The sequence below is a fragment of the Lygodium microphyllum genome, chromosome 9 (genome assembly GCF_053477565.2).
Source record: "Lygodium microphyllum isolate KBCC chromosome 9, Lygodium_microphyllum_v1.1.10, whole genome shotgun sequence".
Lineage (NCBI taxonomy): Eukaryota > Viridiplantae > Streptophyta > Polypodiopsida > Schizaeales > Lygodiaceae > Lygodium > Lygodium microphyllum.
The window spans coordinates 71,699,726-71,724,371 of record NC_141143.1 but is presented as its reverse complement, the minus strand read 5'-3'; the positions used below and the strand labels follow the sequence as shown (position 1 = coordinate 71,724,371).

General features: G+C 41.1%; 1 protein-coding gene across 1 annotated transcript; it reads right to left on the bottom strand.

Moving 5' to 3' along the window:
• Window positions 1-3,298: 3,298 nt before the first annotated feature.
• Window positions 3,299-7,171, bottom strand: LOC148031169 (wall-associated receptor kinase-like 20). Its single transcript, XM_087684706.1, has 3 exons — window positions 6,212-7,171; window positions 5,934-5,993; window positions 3,299-5,844 (listed from the first exon to the last, which is right to left on the bottom strand). Exons 1-3 carry the CDS (start codon window positions 6,975-6,977, stop codon window positions 4,658-4,660), a joined length of 2,013 nt encoding a protein of 670 aa, XP_087540832.1. The 5' UTR covers window positions 6,978-7,171; the 3' UTR covers window positions 3,299-4,657.
• Window positions 7,172-24,646: the final 17,475 nt, after the last annotated feature.

The following is a 24,646-nucleotide window of genomic DNA, read 5'->3' as shown; positions in this document are numbered from 1 at the left end:
ATCCCTGGTCTTCCTTACTCCAGGTGTAACAATAAAAGAAATACCCAACTCATCATCAATGCTCTGTTCTGAGCCACTGGATTCACCATCCACATAAGAGTGACATGCATTCACATCAAACATAGGCTGATCTACCTTCTCTTTTCCTTTTCGTGAAACCCGCATACCACTATTTGCATTGTTTTGAGGAGATTCTCCTGATCTCAATCTGCCTGTCCATGGCAAAGAATGTGAACCACTGCTAGAGGACACTCTAGGTCCACTAATATTTTGACTGCTGTTGTGAATTCTGTACAGCATTACCATTTTGTGCATCTATATCATCAATCACATTTACTGGTTTATACCAGCTACTCATCTCATCAAAAACATCTCTGCTCACTGTAAACTTACGATAGAAGGGTTATAGCATCTATACCCTTTCTGCTGCAGAGAGTAGCCAATAAAGATGCACTTCTCAGCTTTTGGATCCAACTTGGATCTCAACTCATCTGACACATGAACATAGGCAATGCAACAAAAAAATTTTAAATGAAAAATATATGATTTCCTACCAGTATACCTCTCCTCTGGAGTCATGCCATGTATTGCTGCAGTGGGAATCCTATTCATTATGTAGACTGCTGTAGCAACTGCTTCAGCCCAATAAAAATCTGGCAAGTCTTTCGTTGAGCATGGTGCGAGACACCTCTCCAATATGCATATTTTTCATTTCTGCAATTCCATTTTGTTGTGGGATATGACTGCATGAATATTGCTGCTTTATGCCATGCTCCTGCAGGAACCTTGCAAACTCATTTGAGAGGTACTCTCCCCCTCCACCTGATCTTAGGCATTTTATTTGCAGGCATATTTCTTTTTCAACCATAGCTTTAAGAGTTTTGAAATGCCCAAAAACTTCACTTCTCTTTTTCATAAAATACACCCAAACTTTTCTGCTATAATCATCAATAAAAGTGACAAAATAATGACAGCCTCCAATAGATGCAGCTTTAGTAGTCCACACATGAGAGTGGATTAATTCCAATGGCTTCTTACTCTCTTGAACATGTCTAGGAAATGGTTTCCTTGCATATTTTCCAAATTGACAAGCTTCACATATCTTATGCATTTGAGCAACCTTCAATTTAAGCAATCCTACAATAATATTTTGGGCTTGCATTGATTTAAGTCGTTGTACATTAACATTACAAATGCGTTTATGCCAGATATCAATATCTGCAACTACACCGGTCCCATGTGCAAACATTGCTGCACTCAATTCATGCATGTCTGCATCCAATGTAAACATTCTGTCATTCTTCTTTTCTTTTGCTATCAAGCGACCTTTATTTTTCATATCCTCAACAAAGCATCTATATGGATTAAATCTAACCTGCAAGCCCTGCTTAACCATTTGACCAACAGAAACCAGATTCTTGGTGATATTCGGGACATGAAATACATCTGACATTTTTTTTTCCCATCCTGCATAGACAAAGAAATTTTTCCAATCTGCACAATAGGATGTGCAGTATCATCACCAGTCTCCACAAATTCTAGTTTTTTCATTTTCCTTGCATCCTGCATCCGTTCTGCATGATCTGTCATATGATTTGACGCACCTGAGTCAACATACCACACTTCGTTGCTTCCTTCTGTACTTGTCACAGAATTGTTCATGTGCTGCACTATAAACAAATGCTCATTTCTCTCATCACCCTGTCTACTAGAAGATGTATAATTCCCTTGTTGCAATTTTCCATTCATGATATCATTCTGCTTTTTATAGCAGTCTTTAGCCATATGACTCATTTTACCACAGTAGTAGCATTCAACATTGCTGTTTACATTTTGGCCTCTTTGCCATCCACCATGACTTCTTTGGCTCCCCCTGTCTCTAGAGTTACCATATCCTCCTCCATAGGACTGGTTTTCTTGAGTTTGTTGCATATTTTGATTTCTACCACGGCCTCCAGATCAGCCTCCTCTACCTCTGCCTCTACCTCTTCGAACATTTGAGTAGAAGACATTTTCTTTTGAAGTTCCTCCTGAAAAAGATACACTACCATTTCTCTGCTCCTCAAAAATTAGAAGAGCAATCAACTCCTCAAAATCAGGAAATCTTTCACGGACGGAAATGGATGTTCGGAACTGTGCATAATCCTTTCCTAGACCATTCAAGGTCCCGAAAACTAAATCATATTCCACTGGCGATCCAATGGAAGCAAGTGCATCTGCAATCTTCTTCACCTTCATGTGATAGTCATTTATACTTATACTTTCTCTTTGCACATTATGCAACTCTTACTTAAGCTACATTATCCTGGCTTACGTATTTGTGCTATACATTTTTGACAAAGTATCCCATGCCTCTTTTGGCGTACTTGCATCATGAATATGCATAATCATAGAGTCTGAAATACTGATAAACAGCCAGTACATAATTTTTCTGGCTCTCTCATGCCATCCTTTAAATGCATGTCTTTGCTGTTGATTAGGAACATCAGGAAAAATTGATTCTTCTTCATTTCCTGCAACAAATTCCCAATATCATTTTCCCATAAGGAAATTAGTCATTCTAAACTTCCATGCTTTGAAGTTGTTCTTGTCAAGCTTTTCAGTAACAATCTGTAATAGAGAATTAGACGCCATTACAGAACACTGCAAAAAGTTCTGTCACTGCAAAAAACACAGCTTCAACCTCACAAGGGCAAATCTGTAAAACTGACGAAAGTGATATTTGACCACGCAGTCACTTCCTAGTGACGATTTTGTATCAACATGCGATAAGGATGATTTCGTAACTCCCAATGTCTCTGCGCACAGGCATGCAATGCAATTTCTACAGTAACTTTTCACCGACCTGTAGAACAGTGGACGCACAGCATAAAACAAGGTCTTGTCCTGAGTGCGTACAAAAAACTTTCACCTCCAAAACAAGCCCCGAAATGGCCTCAAATCAAAAACACAGAGCAACCAAGGGCTAAAGCCCTTGCCCGCAGCATATACTGCCCTCTTGCTACACTGCGAAGGGCGTCTCAATCTTAGACAATGCACTCTTGCACTTTTCGGCTGTGCTACCTGTAGAGACTTGCTCTCAAAACAGAAAAATGAAAGCAACACTGGTTCTCTTACCAGAATACCGCGAACTTGGTTTGCTTTATTGAGCTCCTTACCACAAACAAGGCTCTGATACCATGTCGAGATTATGGAAAAGAAGCAATGAGTCTCACTTATAGCTTTCTTGCTTGCATAATGGGAGAACACACACACAGGTGGAGATTGAAAACAGTTTTCCTCTTCTTAGTTGTGTAAGCCAAAAGAACTCTAGTACATAGAAATAAAAGAACCCTATATATGGGTCTCAAACCAAACTCAACTAAGGTGGCATACTAACTGAGCCACGAACTAGAGTAGATAAGGATAGCTGTCATCTAGCTATTATTCATGGACGGTGTACCAACCGCATCTGCAGTTAACAAGTCGGTGATATAAATGCACAACGGTCACTCTGGCATATCACGAGTGGAGCTCGATATCTCAACAGATACGACACCACAAACTCAACAAATTCATATGTTTTATTTGAAAATGCCTCAATAAGGATAGTTATAAATAGAAAAACAACTTAGGACTTATCTCTTACGAGATTGATTGCGTACGACTGTCCCTTGCCCCATTGCTCTTTGCCATTACTACTAATGGGTTAGAGTGGCTTCTGTTAAACCAAAGAAACAAAGAAAAAATAAAAGATATTCAACTCTCACACAACAAAGAGATACTACTAAACTTCTTTGCAAATGACACCAATACTACACTCAACAATGACCCAAAGTCTATCACCATTTTTGGAAGTGACTTCAAATCTTTTGTGAAGCATCTAAAAGTGCCAATGTAGACTGGAACGAAGGGAGACCATGTGGAAATACATTGAGGTTGACGATGACATCAATAATCCTATTCCTTGAACATGCCTCGTTTACCCCTTTCCAAGCTTATACAACTTAGAGACTCCCTTTCCCAAGCTTATACAACTCCAAGACTAAGACTGGATCTAAGATCTTTTTGTAATAAGTGACTACAAGATCTCTTATGGATAACTGAACGAAAGGGCTCTACCCCTGAATCTAGTATAGATATACTTTCCTTCTTTTTTTCACTACAATACACATCTTTAATGCTTCCTTTTTTTAAAATAATTAAATGTTATTTTTATAAATATTTATTTTTTTCTTATTTTAATGGTATGGCAAGTAGGCAACACCAAGAAGTATGTGGCTTTGTGGCTTCACATCAACATTGGTGGGTGTTTAGGTGGCAACCACAATTATACCACAAGACAATTATCCCAACAATCATAATATCAAGGTAAGCATGAAGGATCATCTCAGCCCATGACAATGAAGGGGATAGACTTATAAAAGCTTCAAGGATTTTCCTTCTAGCACAAACGTTTGCAAAAGCTTTTCCTTGATATCGAGTACATGCATCAATCCTCAATGCTTTCTATCAAGGCTTCTACCTTCGCAAGTTGCACAAAATGGTAGTATCTTAATGAAGCATCTTTGACTAAAAAGCAACTCCAATTTAGCAAAATTAATATGATTCATAACGCAAATAGTTAGTTAAACCTTGCTAGACATGCCCACCAATTCTTCCCTTTTATTGTTGGTTTCTATTTTTTTTTAGCATTATAAATACTTAAAATAACTCTTTCTTCGAGTAAATACCTATTATGTGGACGCACATATTTGCGTAGCAAGGGACTATCTTGTCCTTTCTGGCCATTGACATCAAAAGTCTCTCTTTCAAAGCTCCCGTCTGTAGCTTCATCAAGAGTGGATATGATGCTTTGAAGCATCTCACTCACTTCCTTCATTGACGGCCTGTCAAGCCTGTTCTCTTGCAAACAATGGAGAGCCAAATTGATAACCTTCTTCATGGACTCGATTGCATCTGTCGAAGCACCAATCACAAGCTTCGAATCCAACACATCATCGAGCCTATTTTGCTCTTTCCTAGATTGAACCATAACTGCCAGGTTTACATCGTCGGGGCTTCTCCCAAAATCAACAGCCCTCTTAGAAGTCACAAGCTCCAATAAGACCACCCCAAAGCTATACACATCACTCTTATCTGTTAGCTTATAGTTCATATAATAATCAGGGTCTAGATAGCCTATTATTCCCTGGACACATGTCGATACGTGCGTAAGGTCGGGCTCGACAAGGCGTGAGAGCCCAAAGTCTGCAAGCCGTGCATTCATAGATTTATCCAAAAGGATATTGCTTGACTTCACATCTCTATGATAAATGGGTGGGTCTACTGCAGAGTGTAGATATGCTAGCCCCTCCGCGGATTGAAGTCCAATCAACAGTCTAGTCCTCCAATCAAGAAACTCTTTGAGGCCATTGAGATGATCATACAAGTTCCCATTGGGCACATACTCATAAACCATCAAAGGTAGCTCACTCTCTACACAACACCCTAATAGCTTCACTAAGTTTCTATGATTGACTTGAGAGAGGACACGCACTTCATTGAGAACTTGCTCTATGCCTTTGATGTTGCCTATCTTAGCTGATTTTATAGCCACCACCGAGCCATCATTTAGGATTCCCTTGTACACTTCCCCGAATCCTCCACTTCCCAAGACTCGATCGCGTGCAAAATTGTTGGTTGCTTGCTCCATGTCCTTGTTGCTAAACAGCTTTGCAGACCTTCCTCCACTATTGGCAGTCAAAATCATAGTCCTCTCCCACACAAGCTTGGCATGGGCAATCTGTGCACTCCGCCTCTTCTTGTATGCATTGAGAATTAATGAGGTCAAAACTATTAGCCCAACAAACCCAAGAGTAAGTCCTGCAAGGAAAACATACAAGAAAATAAGACAAGACAGATGAAACCCGAATTTGTGGCTTCCAGAAATAATCCCCGGAAAATAGAGTTACCTATAGCATATTCCATCTGATGACACTCGACGCTGTGGCTAATGCTGATACAATGAGGAGCTGTAGACACAGAAAACCGAAAATAATGTAGACTGAGGTTTGGCTTAAGATGATACTGCAATGAAATGAGAGCTGGACACCTTGTAAGCTAGGCAAAGCATTGAGAAAAGGGTTTGGGGATGAAAATGCGTACTTGTTCATTGGTTGCTCATCGGTAAAACAAGTATCATGCAACTAGACAGTACAAGGTTACCAAAACAACCAAAAAAACCCAGTACCTTTGGGGCATGTGCCTGTGCTGGACTCCCAGAGGTAGCCCTTGTTGCACAAACAGACCTTGGTGAGGCCAGTTGCAGAGGTGGGCAGGCATGTGGCGTTAGCACCACACTGACTGTCAGAAGAGCAGGGGGGCTCATGGGGCTCCTCCCACTGGAGCTGGAGGCCAAAGTGCGCCGCAGAGCTGGGTTGGGAGCCATTCACCCAATTGACAAGGCTCGCGTACCCGGTCTGCTGGATCGTGACAGGGAACGAGTACCGGAAAATGGTAGCACTGGCGGGGGTGAAGGAGCAGCAGAGGAGGTTGCGGCAGCTCTTCTGGGGGAAGACTGTGAGGGCCTGGACGCAGGGGCTCTTTTCCTGGCAGGAGAGGATGGGGGAGAACAGCAGGAGGGAGGAGGCATTGAAGAGAAGGACTGTGTTGTTGGGAGTAATGGAGAAGGGGCCAGAGGGCTCCAGGGAGAACTTGCCAGGGGAGATCATCTCTCTGGTGATGCAGGAGCTCCCTAGGAACTCCCCGGTGCCGATGACCATGGTGCGGGTGCGTGCATCGATGCTCTGCACTGGGTAGCTCCCTGACAGGGCCCTGATCCGCAACACCCCGTTGGGGGTGCATGTGAGAGGGTACAGAGGGTGCCCGCAGGAGCTCCCCGTGCTGAGTGGGTATGGCACCTCCAGCTTGCCGCACGGCGGGCATAAAGTAGCTCCATGTGCCTGATGGAGGTGCAGTATTACCAAAAGGGGAAGAAGCAGAGCTAATGCCGCCATTGATGCTCTGCTATGTGGAGAGCTGCAGCAATTTGAGAAGGGGAAGAAGCAGTATTAATGCCGCAATCGATGCCCTTCAATGGGAAGAGCTGCAGCAACTTGATGTGGTGATGATAATTGGGGAAAAGAAAGCCTTCCAGGGTAATTCACAATTTCACACCGATCACGGAAATGTAGCACGCGCACATGGGCAAACGGACAGAGGACCACATTTTGAAAATGCCTTTTGAATGACAGATGATAGACAATGAATGCTAGTAAAATGACAAGGAAAAATATGTAAATAAAAAGTACCATAAAAAAAGTCTCAACTAACATAATAAAGCACAATTTTGAAAGCTCATAGGATATATCATCAAATGGACGATCCAATTTAAACATCGTAACTATATGACTTACTATCAATACTTCGAAAACAATATGGATATTAGATGCTTGAGATGCTTAAATGAATCCATTGCATAACTAATGGCAATAACATGAATCCATTCAATTATTCTCATAGGAACAACATGAATCCATCTACAATGAAATCCGTAGGTGAACAAACAATCACATGAATCTAGTCAATCATTCTAGTGGCATTGCTCTCCTATTCTTTGTTCCCATCCAAATGTCTGAGACATCCTTCCAATCAATTTGAGAGCTCTCTCTTGCATCAATAGATAGCAACATTAAGGCATCCAAAGTGTTGAGGCATAAGCTACACTTGAGTTACTTTTTATCAAATTTTGCCTTGAACCACAGCTTCATATGAGAGGATTTTCAAGGCAAAATTTGATAAAAAGTAACTCAAGTGTAGCTTATGCCTCAACACTTTGGATGCCTTAATCCGAGGACCACAGCTTCATATGAGAGGATTAAGTTGCTGAAATGACCATGCTAGTTTGCCATAGTTGCATCATACCAAGATATAAATCCCACCAAGTTTTTGTAGTGCTACAAACCTCCCAAGCATCATGCATACATCTATTTCGAGAAACTCAATATAACATCCCAACAAAATCCTCTCATTCATTCATACACCTTCTAATGTCAATTGTTTGACTATCAACATTGAGCTTGTTGATTAGTCTTTCTAACCATAGTTGAGTCATTTTGTCCCTCTCAATTGAATCCATAGGGTATGAAGAAGGATTGAATATCTTGAATGCATTGAATATTGATAAATCCTCAAATCTACTAGTCAATGTGTCCAAAATATTTTGCACATATGCTCGTGCAATAGAGATACATTCAACTAGAGAACCTGTTTCATTTGCATCACTTTCAAGTGATATATTCAAGTTCAACCCATCATGCTCACTTTCTAAATCGCTTGTAGCCTTAGACCTTTCCTTCTTTTTTGACACTTTGGGAACTGGAATGTACTTCAATTCATGTGCATGTAGGACACCATTAGCATCCATATACTCTAGCTTTCCATTGCTTGCCATCTTAAGAAATTCAGTAAGATTCTTTGACCCAACACCAAACTTATCATCATCACATATAAGGTACCTTCTTTTAAATTTTTCAAAAGTCAAGTCAATAAGTGCACCAATCATAGTGACGTCCATCTCTTGCCTTTGAAATTCTGAGTTTAATTTGTTTAACTCTGCAAGCACGTATGTGGAAAGATGTATGATAAATTGCACCACAAAAGTTGTAGCATATCCATACCACTTTTTCTTGTGTCTTTTCCATTGCTCAAGAACAGCAGGCATGATTTTCACAAACCTTTCCATGACTTGACCTCTAGAAATCCATCGAACGGCATGAATTTGCAACATCTTTGCGTCCATAATATCATACTCATGCATGATCTTCCATAGCTCCATGTGGCGATTTGTTGATCTACCTAGCCATGCATACACTTTGTTTGCAACTTTATCCACAAATCTAAACACATGAGGATGTGAAACAAATCCATCCTTTGCTACTAATGCATGTCGATGTGCAATACAATGTATGCCCATAACACGTGGAATTAATGCTTGAAAGCGTGCCACAACTCCATTCTGACGCCTTGTCATAGATGAAGCACCATCTGTTGCTATTGCAACAAGTTTAGACATATCCAAGCCACTTTCTAAAAAGAATGCATTGATAGCATCATACATTGCCTCTGCTGTCCCATTATCTACTAGCAATAACCGCATAAAACTGCATATCGCATGCCCTTTGCCTCCATCACTAATATACAAAATATAAATAATCAAATGTTTCTCCAAGGTGCGATCAGTGCTCTCATCAATGAGCATAGAAAAGAAGGGACTTCTGCATACATTTGCTTTCTTACATGGTCTCTCATAGCGAATAACATCTCTCTTCCTGAAACCGGATTGACATATGATCTATATTCATTTGATGCAGGCATATCTGGAGTAGAAAGCTCTCTTTGCAACTTGCACAACTGTGGATATTTCTCTAGTGGTAAATCCTCACATGCACAAAAGTACACAACCTTCATGCATGATATAATGCACTTTTGTTCACTATGGACTATTGTATCCACTCCATGATCCATAGATCCTTTACCATCACTGCTAATTTTTGTCTTTGCACTTTGAATACGTGTAGCATTTACATGGTCAGAAGTTTTGGCATGATCATTTAATGCAGATAACTGGATACTTTGAGAACCTACTTGAGTATAAGTATTTACTTTACCAGCATCTTTGCACCCTTGACATTTTACCCTTTCTTCATTACATATGGTTTTGCATATATATGCCATGGATGAAGCAGAGTCCACTGGTGTCGCCACTTTCTTTTGACTTTTTAAGAAGAAGCATCACCATGAGATGAGCTCTCTATCTGATTATTTTCCACATTTACATTTACATTCTCCACGTTAGGTCCTTCTTGAGTTATATTGACACTAGATTCCCCTTGAGATTTGTCATTATTGTCCCCCAACATCATACCCTCCTGCCTTGCAGAAGTATTTGGACTTCTTGAAAAGAAAGATGTGATAGAATGACCTGCCTTTCTTTTTCTTGTTGAACTCTTTTGAGATCCTAATGCATCCATCCTTGATTTATCTAATTCTACATTAAAAAACCATAAAAAAGATATTACATTTTGATTATATATATAAGCATGTTAAGTAGATCCCATACAATATAATAAGATAACTTCGTAACTATGTACAAAGCTTGAAATAATAAGCATTATGTGCTAATCATAATATATATGCACCTTTCAATAGGTTTCATGATCATATCATCATAACAATCAAGAAAATAAAGAAAATGAAGGAAGAAAGAGGTAAAGTGAGACTCATTGAGCACTAAATATAATTTTATCAAAGGATGACAAGTCTAAGATACTAGGTTGTCTCTCCACATAGACACACTTATGAACTATGATAATGGCTACAACTATAACCATAAATGACAATGAAAAATGAGAAATGTATCATTTTCCTAAGGTGTGGGCAACCAAAACATTATCGTATGAAAGGCCCTATGCCCAAATTAGGTTTTAATGTGAATATACCTATAAATAATGCATCACATAATTCTTTCCATCAAAGTTTGAAATAATAGACACTACATTAAGATCATACATATAAGCACTTTAGAATAGTTTTCTCAGAATATACTAAGAGAATGAGGAAAATTTGTACCTGATATTAGATAAGTATATATGTGTGTAGGTGAATGATGAATCCACAAGAAACTCTGGAGTTTGAATTTGTAATCCCATCCAAAAGTATCTACAGATAATGCATCATATAATTATTTCCATTAGAGTTCACCACATTTATACTATTATATTCTAAGAAATAACATCAATTATACTATTAAGTTCTAACCTTTAAAAGATAAATTTTGATGTAGCACTCACTACTCAGCTTGCGTTTGTGCATTCAGATAATGCCACAGTCCTCAACATCTCCATTCTTTGCTATAAGCAGTGAGCGCTGCAATGCTGCATCCCAAGTGAACGGCAAGTGAAGAAGAAAGTTAATTTTACTATCATTAAAAACATTACGAATGAAGATAGTGGTCAGTGGACATTGGATATTAGATTATGGATTGGTACTAGGTAAATAATCAAATCAATTGTCAATGATTCATAAATCATTAAGGTTAGAGAGAACTAAGTTCAACTAACCCAATGATAATGGCGGTCGGCGGATGTTCTGGGTGCGCTAGTTCAGGGCCCAAGGGTGCTCAGTGCTCAGTGCTCATTGCTGTCGCATAGCGCAGGCTCATGCTCCTAGACCCCACCACCTAGTGCCTCCAGGCTCCAACACTCCAACTAATCCAAGGATAATGGCAGTCGGCACTTGGCAAATGTTCTGGGTGCGCTAGTTCAGGGCCTAGAGGCTAGGGGTTGAAAGTAGATGAGAGATTCGATGGGGATGCACAATGAAAGGTGGTTGAGACAAGGAGAGGCTCAAGCTTTCTTCATTCTCGTGCTTGCTTCAATCCATATAAAGCCTTCTTCAACCTGCATACATAATGTGGGTATTTTGGATCCACATAGCCCTCTGATTGATCCATGTACACTTCCTCTTCTAAGTTGCCATTCAAAAATGCATTTTTCACATCCATTTGATAAAGCCTCCAACCATAGATAGAAGCCAAAGCAATTACCGATCTTACTGTTGTCATTTTAGCTACTGGACTGAATGTTTCTTCATAGTCCAAACCATAAGTTTGTGCATATCCTTTTGCAACTAGCCTTGCTTTATACCTTTCAAGAGAACCATCCAACTTACATTTGACCTTGTAAACCCATTTACATCCAATGGACTTCTTGCCATAAGGTAGTTTCACCAAATCCCAAGTCTTGTTTTTCCTTAGTGCATTCATCTCTTCATCCATTGCTTGTCTCCACTCTTTGCTCTCTACTGCTTCTTCAAAGCAAGTAGGTTCCACATGTTGTACATAAGAAACCATGTATGCATAATGCATCTTCATGAACCCATTATAGGTCAATCTATCAACTGGATACCTTACTCTTTCTGACCTTCTCAATTGAGGTGCACTACCGTGTGTCTCATCCAATCTAGCATGTGGTGGCACATACTTTCCTGCACTTCTAGTGCCAGGTGTTTTAACATGCGGAATGCCATACTCATCATCTATAGATTCATCTTCTGAACTTTTAGTCATTGGTCTCTTACCTTTTGCAACTTCTACACTCCTTTATGCATTTCTCAATCTACCACTCCATGGACTGTAGCTGCCACTGCTTTCCACATTCTCTTGAGGTCCTGAAGCATCTTCCACATGCTGATTTTCAACCTTGCTGTTTACTGAAATTTTTCTTCCATAGCCATTATCATCATTGCTTTCATAGGAATCAGCATCCACTGCAATTTTGGGCTTGTACCATGATTCATATTCACTGAATTTGACATCCCTGCTTATGTATACTTCCTTACTCACTAGATCATAGCATTTGTATGCCTTCTTCTCATCAGGATACTTCCTTACTCACTGGATCATAGCATTTGTATTCCTTCTTCTCATCAGGATATCCAAGGAAAATGCATTTTACAGCCTTAGGTTCCATCTTCTTTCTCAAATCATCTGGAACATGAACATAACAGACACATCCAAAGACTCTAAAGTATGAAATAGTGGGTTTCATGCCATACATTCTCCCATATGGTGACATATTATGAATCAAGGCTGTAGGTGTTCTATTCATAATGTGAACTGCAGTATGCACTGCTTCTGCCCAATATGACAATGGCATGTTCATTTGGTTCATCATTGCCCTTGCAACCTCTGCAATAATCCGATTCTTCCTTTCAGCCACACCATTTTGCTGAGGTGTATACCTGCATGTCAATTGCCTTTTGATACCATGATCTCTCAAGAAGTCACAAAACTCATATGACATGTACTCTCCACCATTATCTGACCTCAAACATTTTATGTAGCTTCCAAACTGCTTTTCAGCCATAGATTTAAATTCCAAGAACTTTTCAAATGCTTCACTTTTATGCTGCATAAAGTACACCCAAGTCATCTTGCTGAAATCATCAATGAAAGTGATATAGAATCTACATTTTCCACTCACGGAAACATTCTAACATGGGCCCCAAATATCTGAGTGTATTATTTCCAAAGGATAGCTACTTATTCTCCCTCTCTTTGGAAATGGCAATCTGGATTGCTTGCCAAATTGACAAGCCTCACATACATGATCAAAATTCACATACCCTAAATGCGGTAGACCATGGACTATCTGTTTTGATTGCATTTGCTTCAATCTTTGCAAATTAACATGACCAATCCGTCTATGCCATAATTCCACATCCTTATCTTGCCCATGTCCTCTCTCAACATACATAGAGTTTTGAATCACTGGAGTACCTGCATCCAAAGCAAAAAATCTCCCTTTCTTTCTACCATGAGCAATCACCCTGCCAGTTCTCCCATTATGGAACTCTTCAATGAAACATCCAAACTTATTGAATCTCACCTGCAATCCTTGATCTCAACCGATGCTAGGTTCTTAGTTATTGTGGGCACATAAAGTACATCACCAAGCTTGTTCTCAATCCCATCTTTAGTAACAAGTGGCACACTACCAATATGAGTAATTTTGTGTAAAGTATCATCACCAGTGGCAACATATTCATCATTCTGCACTTGCTCCTTGCTATCAAACCACTTAGCATGATGAGTCATGTGGTTTGTAGCTCCTGAATCCAAAAACCAATCATTCTCACGAGGAGGATGAGTCATGCTCCCAAGCACATGCTCCATAGCAAATAAATGACCTCTAGGTGATCCACCTCTAGGTCCATAACCTGTACCACCATAAGTGCCTGCATAGTGGCCATATTGGGTCCTTCCACGACCCCTAGACATAGCATTCTGTTTCTAATAACAATCCCTCTCAAAGTGACCAAACTGCCCACAATAATGACAAGTGCATCTCTTTGTGAAGAAGGACTAGACCGTCCTCTACCTCTAGGGAAAAATCTCCCCCTGCCTCTATGCATGAAGTCACCACGACCAAAGTTACCTCTTCCACGAGCAAAACCATAATTACTACGACCAGGTGAAGGGCCTCTAGCTCTAGATGAGCTGCCACGACCTCTCTGGTGATGTGGTAATTATGGTTTTGCTCGTGGAAGAGGTAACTTTGGTCGTGGTGACTTCATGCATAGAGGCAGGGGGAGATTTTTCCCTAGAGGTAGAGGACGGTCTAGTCCTTCTTCACAAAGGAGTGCACTTGTCATTCTCGTTGGTGAGCTTTTGAGAGGGATTGTTGGTAGTGTCACTGACACTAAATCATCATCATCAACAGGTGCATTAATGGATGCAAGGTCTTCTAAAATTTGCTTGATTTCTACCACATAGTCACTGATACTGCGATTGCCTCTCCATGCACCATGTAATATCTGCTTAAGTTGTATCTTACGAGCCTCTGTACATGTTCCATACATTTTTTCTATGATTTCCCATACCTCCTTACAAGTGCTTGCCTTTTTTATATGAGGAATCAATGTTTCTGAAATACATATGGAGATCCAATGCAAAACCTTCCTGTTCTTCCCAGTCCAATCCTTGTACTCTTTCTTTTGCTCTTCAGTTGGATGTTCGGGAACTTCTGGACATTCATCATCACCTGTTATGAGATCCCATAGACCTCTACCCATCAAAAAATTCTCCATCCTGTAGGAACAAACACTATAGTTGTCTTTGGTCAATTTGTCCCCCACGATCTGAGTGATTTATGCCATGTCAGACATTATGACTGCTGCAAATTTAGAAGAAAACAATAATACAATCTATCCAGAAATGGTATTCAGCAATATGACTATCATACATGTGTCCAAAAACTGTCATATACATCCATCCATGATGCCAACAAGTCATACATTCAGTTCCGAGCAAGAAACATCCAAATCGGATTCCACACGATGTCTGTATGACCCAAAATGCATCAAAACACGGGTCTAAAAATGATCATTTTTCCTATAATTTTTCTACCGATTTTTGTGCCAAGCTGGAAATACATATCAAGCAAAAGCTATAAAAATTTTCCCATAAATTTTTGAGCAAAAAACGGCCTCCAAATAGCCTCCCATAAATGCATAGAAATTGCCATTTTCCAGTCTTCAAACCAACTAGTTCTTCTTTTCTGTAGTGTGAACTGATTGACTCTGAACCAGCTTGGGCAATAACCAGTTCATGAGCTCTTAATGTGAGCACAATCTAGTAAATTACCAGTTCACCCCTTAAGCAATATGAACATAGTTTAAGTTAAAGGTTTTTTTTTTCTTAAGAAACCTTAATGGATAAAACTCCCCCGGGTCCACTCCCAGCGGCCCTCGCAGAATCCATCTTCTTTGTTTATTCTCCTGGATAATCAAATCCCTGATCAGGATGGCAAGCTGACATCGCTTTGATATTATTGTGATGGCTACCGCTCAGAGTTTCTGCTCTATTTGGACCACCTGCATTGTTGGTGTGCTAATTTTCATTTCTGATGGAGTGAAAATGAAATTGCCATTCTGGCTGAATGGGCACCACAGCGCGTTTGGCAGTATTGCGATGCCTATCGGTTAGCCTTAGTGTTCTCCAAACCTATGGAAGCAAGCCATTTCCCACAGGTAGCGTTCGACTCATCCATGGCCAAGATACCGCGTCCAGTAGAAGCGATTGATTTCGCGGTCTTGATGAGCTCCTGCTCCTCTGTGTAAGCTCCGGCCCTACCACAGAGTGCGCCGCTTTGTCAAGGGCACTATAACCATATGCCTATGGGCATCAGCGGTGGCAGACTTTTGCACATTAATGATAACCTCCTTGGCCTTCGCAACACTGACTCATGCCATGAACCAATTTTGAACCAAAAACACGCATTGACTCATGGTTGTCATACATGATTTTCAGCATGCTTTCTCTTCCCGTATGCATCCAAGATGAGCTCAATGGCTCAAACTCCAAGCCTCAATGGCTCTCTCAAGCCCTGGTACCTACTTTGGGTGGCTTAGATCGAGACTAGTACTTGATTTCAATGGTGGACAGCAAGCTAGAACCTCGATGTAGACCTCAATTTGACGCGCTCCTCACTCCAATCTTGAGTTCCCGCACTCGAGCTCTGATACCAAATGAAAGTAGATGAGAGATTCGATGGGGATGCACAACGAAAGGTGGTTGAGACAAGGAGAGGCTCAAGCTTTCTTTATTCTCTTCTTCAATATTCTCCCACCATATCTCAAAAATAGTCCACACACTAAAATGGTATCCTCAAAAGATAGATACCCCAAACTTAAGGACACTTTACATACAACAATATGATAAGGCTTAGACTATGCCTTAGACTTTGGCTTATTTCTCAACAGGGGTGCTGCGATGGCATAGGTAGCAGGCTCATGCTCCTACAACACTTGAATAGCCAACTCTTATCTAGGAAAACGAGAGCTTCATATCTATGGCAAACGTGCACAACTTTCGATGGCCAAGGCATGCTTTTGCCAGTGACTCACGAGCTTGGCGTAGCTTATAGGACTCAAGAGAATCGAAGATGGTGAAGAATGGCACTGCATACCAAACGTAGAAGAAACGAAGATGGTGGAGATTCTGAAGAATACTGTTGCGTATCAAACACACGAGAATCAGAGATGATGAAGGCTATTTCCACCAGTTGAGCTTGGTGCACGAGATGGTGGTCACTGGTCCGTGGAGACACATTTCTGTCGTGTACTTGCTATAGGAGCTAGGCAACACTAGCATAGTTGATGGGCGTACCAAATGTAGGTGTAAGCAACATCGTGAGTCGTGACAATGGTGTTGAGCCTATCGTAGATGGTAGGTTGTTGAAGAGCTCCAATCTCCGCTTAAGCCTTGGCACTTCACTTGAGCAATAAGATTGAGGCTGGAGCCTGGAGCAATGGAGCTTGGAGTCTGTTCTCAGTCTTCAGAACAGAAGCCTCGACTCTTGACGATGCTAGCAGCAAGGCGAATCGCGAGAATTTAAAAATATTAAATCGCAATAAGACCGACTAAAGCAAAATTATATATATATATATATAATCACGATTCACAATTGAAATTTAACATTGTTTTGCGGGCATTGATTAATTTAATGTTCTTACTCTCTCGACTCTCGAGTTTCGAGTCTCTCTCTCTATTTTATATATATATTACTAATATATTTAATAACAAAAATGAAAGGCAAATTGTATAATATAACATGTCAAATGACGAGTAATTTTTAAAACAACATGTCGTGATGACAGGTAAACGTTAAATTCTAGCATGTATTTTGACAAGCTGTTTTAAAAAATACTTGTTTTGACTGGCAAATAGCCCTTGACAGGAAAAATAGCCTTCAAATTTAGGCCTTGCAAGCGGTGTTCATGAAAAACATTTTCGATAGAGATAGAAAAACTTTTGAGTCAAAATTTATGAGGAAAATTAAAAAAAGTAAATATAATTATAATTTTTAAAACTAATTTTTTGATTAAAGTTGCTTTTTTAAATCTTAGTGAACATTGAGAGCAAGTTACTTTTTTCTCATGGGGCAATGGTGTGTCACTGAAGATTCTCTCAGCTCAAAGTAGCTCACTAACAACTATTAGCCGCTTTACGACAACCACAAAGCGGCAAGCAAAGTTGCACTTTGCTCAAAAATCCATTTCTTCTCTTTCTCTTTCCTCTTTTCCTTCTCTGTTTTTATTTTTTTCCTCTTTCTCTCTTTCTTTCTCTCCCTCTCTCTCTCTCTCCACTTTTCTTCTCCCCCTTCTCTCCTCTCTTTTCTTTCTCTCTCCCTCTCCTCTTTTTTCATTTTGTTGTTGTTGTTGTTGTTGCTCTCTCTCTTCATTCTCTTTTTAAATTCTTTTCTTTTCTCTCTTTCGCTCCTTTAAATTTTATCTTTTCTGTCTCTATTATTATCTCTCTCTTCATATTCTCTCATCATCTTCTCTCTCTCTCTCTCCCCTTTTCTTCTCTCTCCTCTCTTTTCGTTCTCTCTCTCCTCTTTTTTTGTTCTCTCTTTTAAATTTTATATCTCTCTCTCCCCTTCTTCTTCTTCTTCTTTTGCTTTCTATTCCTTCCCCCCTCGATCTCTCTTAAAGTATGTAAATTTTATCTTTCCCCTATCTATAATTCTCTCTCTTTATGTTCATATTCTCTCTCTTTCTCTTTTTATTCTCTCTCACTCTCTCTCTCTCTCTCTTTTCCTCTTCTCCTCTTTCTCTTCTTTTTTTCTTTTTTTCTTTTTTTCTTCTGTCCCTCTCTCTCTTTTAAATTTTATCTTTCCTCTCTCTCTCTTCCCCCTCTCTCTCTCCTTCCTCTTCTCTCTCCTTTCCCTCTCTCTCAAAAAATTTTTAAATTAAAAAAAAACTTTCTCTTTTCTCTTTTCCCCCATCTCTCTCCCTCTTTTCCTCTTTCTTCTTTTTCTTATTCTCTTCTCTCTCTCCCTCTCCTCTTTTTTTCTTTTTTTTCTTCTTCTCTCTGTCTCTCTCTCTCTCTCTTCATTCTCTCTTTAAATTTTTCTTTTCTCTTTCTTTTAAAGTTTATATTTCCTCTCTCTATAATTCTCTCTTTGTGTTCAAATTCTCTCTCTTCTTCTTCTTCTTCTTCTTCTTCTTATTCTCTCTCTCTATCTCTCTCTCTCTCTCTCTCTCTCTCTCTCTCTCTCTCTCTCTCTCCTCGTTATATGATGGTGGACTACCCATTAGAGACAACATTATAGAAGACCTACTTAGAGAGGGATAATATGATGGTGGACTTATATAGCTCATCTAATTCAGGTCAATCATCTGCATCAATAAGTTTGGGCTTGATACCCTTATGTTTCAAGGTTCTATAGAACCTCCATTTTTGCACTAAAACTTGCCAGATTTGGGCCTTCCAATAGTTGTAGTTGGTGCCATCCAACTTGTCAATATTAAAGATAGTACTATCAGTCGAGCCACCAGCCATAATGAGGGCAAACAAATACACAAACTATTAAAACAAACTGTCGTAATTACTACAAACAACCCTAAAACCATTGCCAAATTATGCTAAAAACAATAGGAATTGACCATTAATAAAATGTCCACAAACTCAATACAAAGAATTGTTAAATAAAGGTGACTACTCACATAAATAGTGCACTAAGCTGCATTTACATCATATTGAAAATGAAGTATATTAGTAAAAAATCAATGCCAAAGCGGAGTAGTCACTGATATAAGACAATTGCAAACTGCCAGGGAATAGGTCCAACTAGCAATGAGTGAAAATGTGACTTGCAATGAGAATTATCAAAGAATCAGTGTGTCAAACCGAGATACTTCTCATAAGCATAACCATCATACATAGAGTGGGTCTCATGGGTAACAAAAGACACCAACTAGAGGCACAACAGATTGAGCAATCTAATAGGAGCTTAATATATAACCATCCAAAATGCATACATCACTGACAACATCGTGATAGAGATAGATGTTGGCCCAAAAGTAATGTCAGATTAGCCCATTAAACATCAACTTCCTACATAATGCATGACAAGAGCATGTACATGTCACGAAGTCCCACAATCTCACTGTAAGATCCTCAAGCTCAATTACATAACAAAAAAGCTCAATGTAATATCCAAATCTCGAGAAGTGGTTCCCACTAGAACAAAAGTGGAATGCTAGATGAGCAAACAAAGCTCAATGTATAATGTGGAATGCATCCATACATCCAAGATCCAAGTAGCATACATCTAGGAGCATTCGACCCGAGTAGCTTGCAAAGCTCTTACTGGAGCATCAAATAGCTATACATAACAATGAATGATAATCAATGTCAAGATTTAAAACTCCAATCTCAACTCAAAGGCAATCTAGAAGCATAACAAAGCATGTAACATGAACCATAAGCATCAATACATCACTCGGAATGATCGGTAAGCATCTAAGATCAATAGGCATATGCTTTCATTGTGTGGGAGCTTTCGCTCTACCGCCAAGACCCATGGACCGCTTATTGTTTCAAGCGTTTCAAGCGAGCTCTAATGGCTATCTCTCACCTAGCTGACGTGCCGTCAATCCTACGAGTGTAGTGAGCTTACCTTAATGCCGATTTGAGTTGCCTCCTCTCTCACACACGCCGGTAGCTCCACGATCCTAGATGCAAGCTCAAGCATCCTCAAGCCTCCTCCACCCCCAAGCTCCATCCTCCATAGCCGCACGTGCAAGAAGAGAGAAGAGAATAGAAGAAGAGGAGAGGAGATGGTGAAGAGCTTCACCCTCTTGATCTCTCACTCTCACACACTCACTTCCTCACACTCTCACACTCCCTCTCTCAAGAGCACACACAAGCAAGAAGATGAGAAGGAGAGAAGAAGAAGAAGACTCTTGTTGCCACACACCAAAAGAATGAGCTTTCATTCACTTTTTGAACTTTATATACAAGCCCTAAAATCGCATGGGCACCCATCCCTTTTTTACATGACCAGCCATTGTGGCAAGGTCCTTTTTCTATTTCCCTCTTCTAGCCTTGTGCCTCCAGCCTACACCTATCTAATATTTTACAATTGGCACAGGAGGGAGCCTGGTGCTCTTTTACAAGAGTTTTTCGAGTTTTTTTAGGTGCCTTTTCATTTAAAATTGCGCTTTTTGCCCTGGTTCCTCTTTAGAGACCGCCTACGTATCTTTGCTCTTTTTCCATCTTCCTTTTGCTTTTTCCTTCTTTTCCGCCATCTCAACTTGGGGTTAACATTATCCCCCTCCTAGACGGGTGCTAGTCCCATGGCACTTCGGCGTTGGGTTGGTGTAAGGGTGAAGGCCACATGTAAACTCAGGTGCTTGTGGAAGCTTAAGAATGATGTTTGTCGGAACAGCTAACTAGATGTCATGGGTTGATGAGGGCCTCCGAAGTTGGGCCCTGGCCTATGGAGAGTGAAGATGTGGTCTATGGTAGAAAATGCCCATCTGAACCCTGCCTGTCCAAGTGTGCGCATGCACTCTCTCTCTGCTAGCGTGCTGAGCTCCTCCTCCATCACCGTGCCATAAAGTTTGGACAAAACTGGCCCAATCATGATGGTCCTATATGTGTTAGGATCCATAGGATCCCCTGACTTGTGGATAGGTACAATGGTGTGCTCTGTCCACGAGTCAGGGAACCCCTCCGACAATGCACGGTTGAAGAGGTGAGCAATGAGTGGAGCCAATGTGTCTCTGCCATATATAATATGCTCTGCCTGAAGATCAAACTGGTCTCGAGCGCGGCCATACTGTAACCATGAGATAGCATATTTCACCATACTAGTGGTGAAAAAGGATGAAATACCCGGTCTCGGTGTACATGGTGTGGGTATAAGCGGCTGTGCGGGTACATGATATAAACTCTGTGCGTATCCATGCCATACTGCAGGGTCATGTATCGGTGTGGGTGAGCGTGGTTCTCTGATCTTCCTCCATGCCTCTGCACAATCTTTGCTCATAAGAAGGTGATATATATCCCAATATCTCTCCTCCTCCCATTCCCGCTTTTTACGGCGGGTCAAGCGGTGCATGCGTCTCTGCGCCTGTCTATGTGCGATCTCTCCTCTGGCCTCCAAATCGCGTAGCTGTCGACGTAGATCTCTGCACTCATCATCATACCACCTGTTCTGTGGCATGGTACCGGTCCGAGGGGGGTGCGTGTATGTGTGATGTGGAAAAATGAGTGTAGCAGAATCATGCAGAATGTGTGTGATATCAGTGGTCAATGTATCAAGGGGTGCGTATGGGTCAAGTGACGTGATGTGCTCCTCCAGATGCTGTGAGTAAATATGTGAGAGCTTATGAGTGAAGTGTATGGTAGTATGCATGTGGGGTATGATATCTACAGGTGGTGATGGTAATGAGGTGAGGAGTGAGAAACTGAGAAAGGTGTGATCGGCACCGAGTGGAAGTCTCCCAAGGCCGAAGGACTCGATAGTATGCATCCCATCGATCGGTCCGAGCAGATGATCTACAGTACTCTCGCCCCCCCCATGTGGGAAGCATGTAAGACCTCCTGAATATGGCCATCGTGCCATCCCGTTATAAATAACGAGATGATGTCTACTACCAAGCTCAAGTAAATGCCCTCCATACCCTGTGGTGTCTGGCCCAGTATCTGCTGACTCCCTACTGATCCCCAACTCCTCAGGGTCTAATGCTCTCATGATCTCTGGCTGCTCCATATCAAAACTCTCACACTGTCGACTCTGTGTGCGCCCGTTGAAGTCCCCCATAAGGAAGACCTCACCCAAACTAGAATACAGAATAATGTCCTCTGAGAGTTGTGAATAAGGGGAGGGGGAATCTCTGGCCTGAATATCACCCTGCGTAGTAGCATATCTGGACCCTCGTGGTGAAAAGTAGCATACTGCCATATAGATCCATCTCTCATCTGATATTTGCACTCTGATCCATATGTAAGTGGACTCCTCATCTCGTCTCACTAACTGGATATGTCTCTGTATCCCCTGACGGAATAGAACTGCCACCCCTCCTGAGCCCCTAGATGTGCTCTGCCTAGTAGTAGCCCGGTATGCAGATACCCACTCAAATCCTGTAATGCGTGGAAGCCCTCTCTCTGCGCTCTCATGTGTCTCTGTGAGGCATATAACATCATCGGATAAAATCTCCTCAAGTCTGTCCGGTCGTGACCATCGGGAGCCGTTGCAGTTCCAAACTGCCACACGTATCGGGGTTTTCTGTACAGTCCTCTGCCCCGTCTCATAGGCCGCGCCCCCCTATTTGGTGGGGCGTCCATCTATAAAAATCCGGCCATCTCGATAGAAGGCCTTACGGCCTTCTCTACGTGCTTGGAGTATCTGTGGCATGCATGCTCATCTGTGTGCAATCTGCATCTGAGTCAGGTCCTCATCCATGAAGATGGAAGCCCCAGTCATCCCTCGGAACGAAATCTGCTTTCGAAAGAAAGCGGCTTTGTCCTTCGGCGTGCTCATATGTAATATCAGAGCTCTGACCCTGGTAGTATCTCATCGTGCACGCCATGCCTGAGTAAAGGGCATGCTCGTGTACCCTAGTCGGGTGCATAGCCCACGTGCATCCTCCTCCGAAGAGGCCCCTTCGAGGAGCTCGGTAATAGGCACGTTCAATCTGTGCGCGTTCCTGAGCCTCTCCTCCTCTAAGGTCTCCTGAACCCGGACTACCTCCTCCTTTTTATTTTCTTCTTGGACCTCCTTCTTAATGTTCTTCTTCACTACCTCAATCCACCCCTCCTTATTCCCTTCTAATTCTTCCTTCATGTTTGCTTTGATTTTTTCCTCCCATCCCTCTCTCGAAGCCTCAACTTCGGTTTTAATGCATACTTGGAGGTCCTCTCGGCATTCCTTCGTGATAGCCTCTCGGAGGTCCGCTTTGAAATCCGCGTTCTCTCTTGCCTCCCATAGATATGACACTTCCGTTTGTAGCTTGTCCAAGTCGGTTTTGAGATCCCTCTTCTCTTCCGTGAGTGTCTTCACCATCTCCTCCAGTCGCCGGATCCTCTCATGGAGCCGGCGGGTTTCTTGGTTCAAGGCATTATCCGCATCCTTCTTGAAATCTTTCTTCGCCTCCTTGATAGCCTGGCTGATTAGAAGCTCCACGTTATGGAGCTTGACCGGCATGTCGCCTCACGAGGAAAAAGCCCCCTCGATAAACCTGTTGAATGTCAGAGAGACCACCTTCAATGAAGAAAGTTTCCCACTTTTCACCTCCTCCTGAAACTGCACATCCATAAATGCTGTCCCAGCTTGCACGTTCCAAGAGCCTTCCTTCTGCGAAGAGAGATAAGCTCGGCTGCAACTGGCCGTCCTATTCAGGATGTTATTCAAACAGATGCTGCTATCAACCCTGGCAACAGCGGGGGCCCCTTGCTTGACAGCTCTGGGTATCTGATTGGAGAGAGAGAGAGAGAGAGAGAGAGAGAGAGAGAGAGAGAGAGAGAGAGAGAGAGAGAGAGAGAGAGAGAAATGTGGGAACTCCAACAGTCACAATGTGTGACCAACCTTTCCTTTATTCAAATATCACTGAGAGAAAAACGAATGAAGTGACAATGAGATGGGCACTTGCCAATTGTAGTGTACAAATATATGGGTATGTGGATATGTTATGAATGTAACTAGTATACTAGTGGCTAGGGAAAGAGTAAGAAATAAGTTTTTTGAGTGAGCTTCTGAGTAAGCTTTTTTTGGCAACCTCTCTATTTTTGTTCCACATAGTTCACTTATTCCACCCTCATATGTACCCATCTCTACTTCCACTTCCACAACCACCACCACCTTCACTCTCTCTATCTCTCTTTCCCCATCTCTCTCTCTCTCTCTCTCTCTCTCTCTCTCTCTCTCTCTTATAATACAAAATAATTTCTACAAGCAATCTAGATCTGGATTTGTATTGCATTGACCTCTGGAAAGTGTATTATTGTCACATTATTGTTCCACAAACTAAGAGACAATGGTAATAAAAGATTATTATAAATTTGATCATAGTGGCTAACTACGTGAGGTATGTCTATATTTTCTTAGCAAAATAAAATGTATTTGCTCTAAGAATTAGCATAGTCTTTCCTTTGCTTGTCACACTATGGGTGACGTTGGAAAAGTTTTACTTCCAAATATAAGATGCAAGTTCTCTTTACTAAGCATGGATTGGTGTATAAACATGTTTACATTTGCATCTATTCCAAACACTCACTAAATATTTTTCATTATACATGGCTCTAACAACCTTATTAAAGATTGGTTAAAAA

Excerpts from the sequence above, each read along its gene's own strand:
- LOC148031169 (XM_087684706.1), bottom strand. The coding sequence starts at position 6,977 with ATGGCGGCATTAGCTCTGCTTCTTCCCCTTTTGGTAATACTGCACCTC. Across the intron at positions 5,994-6,211 it reads CACAGGCACATGCCCCAAAG|CTCCTCATTGTATCAGCATT; the intron begins GTACTGGGTTTT and ends CTGTGTCTACAG. Across the intron at positions 5,845-5,933 it reads TCAGATGGAATATGCTATAG|GACTTACTCTTGGGTTTGTT; the intron begins GTAACTCTATTT and ends TTTTCCTTGCAG.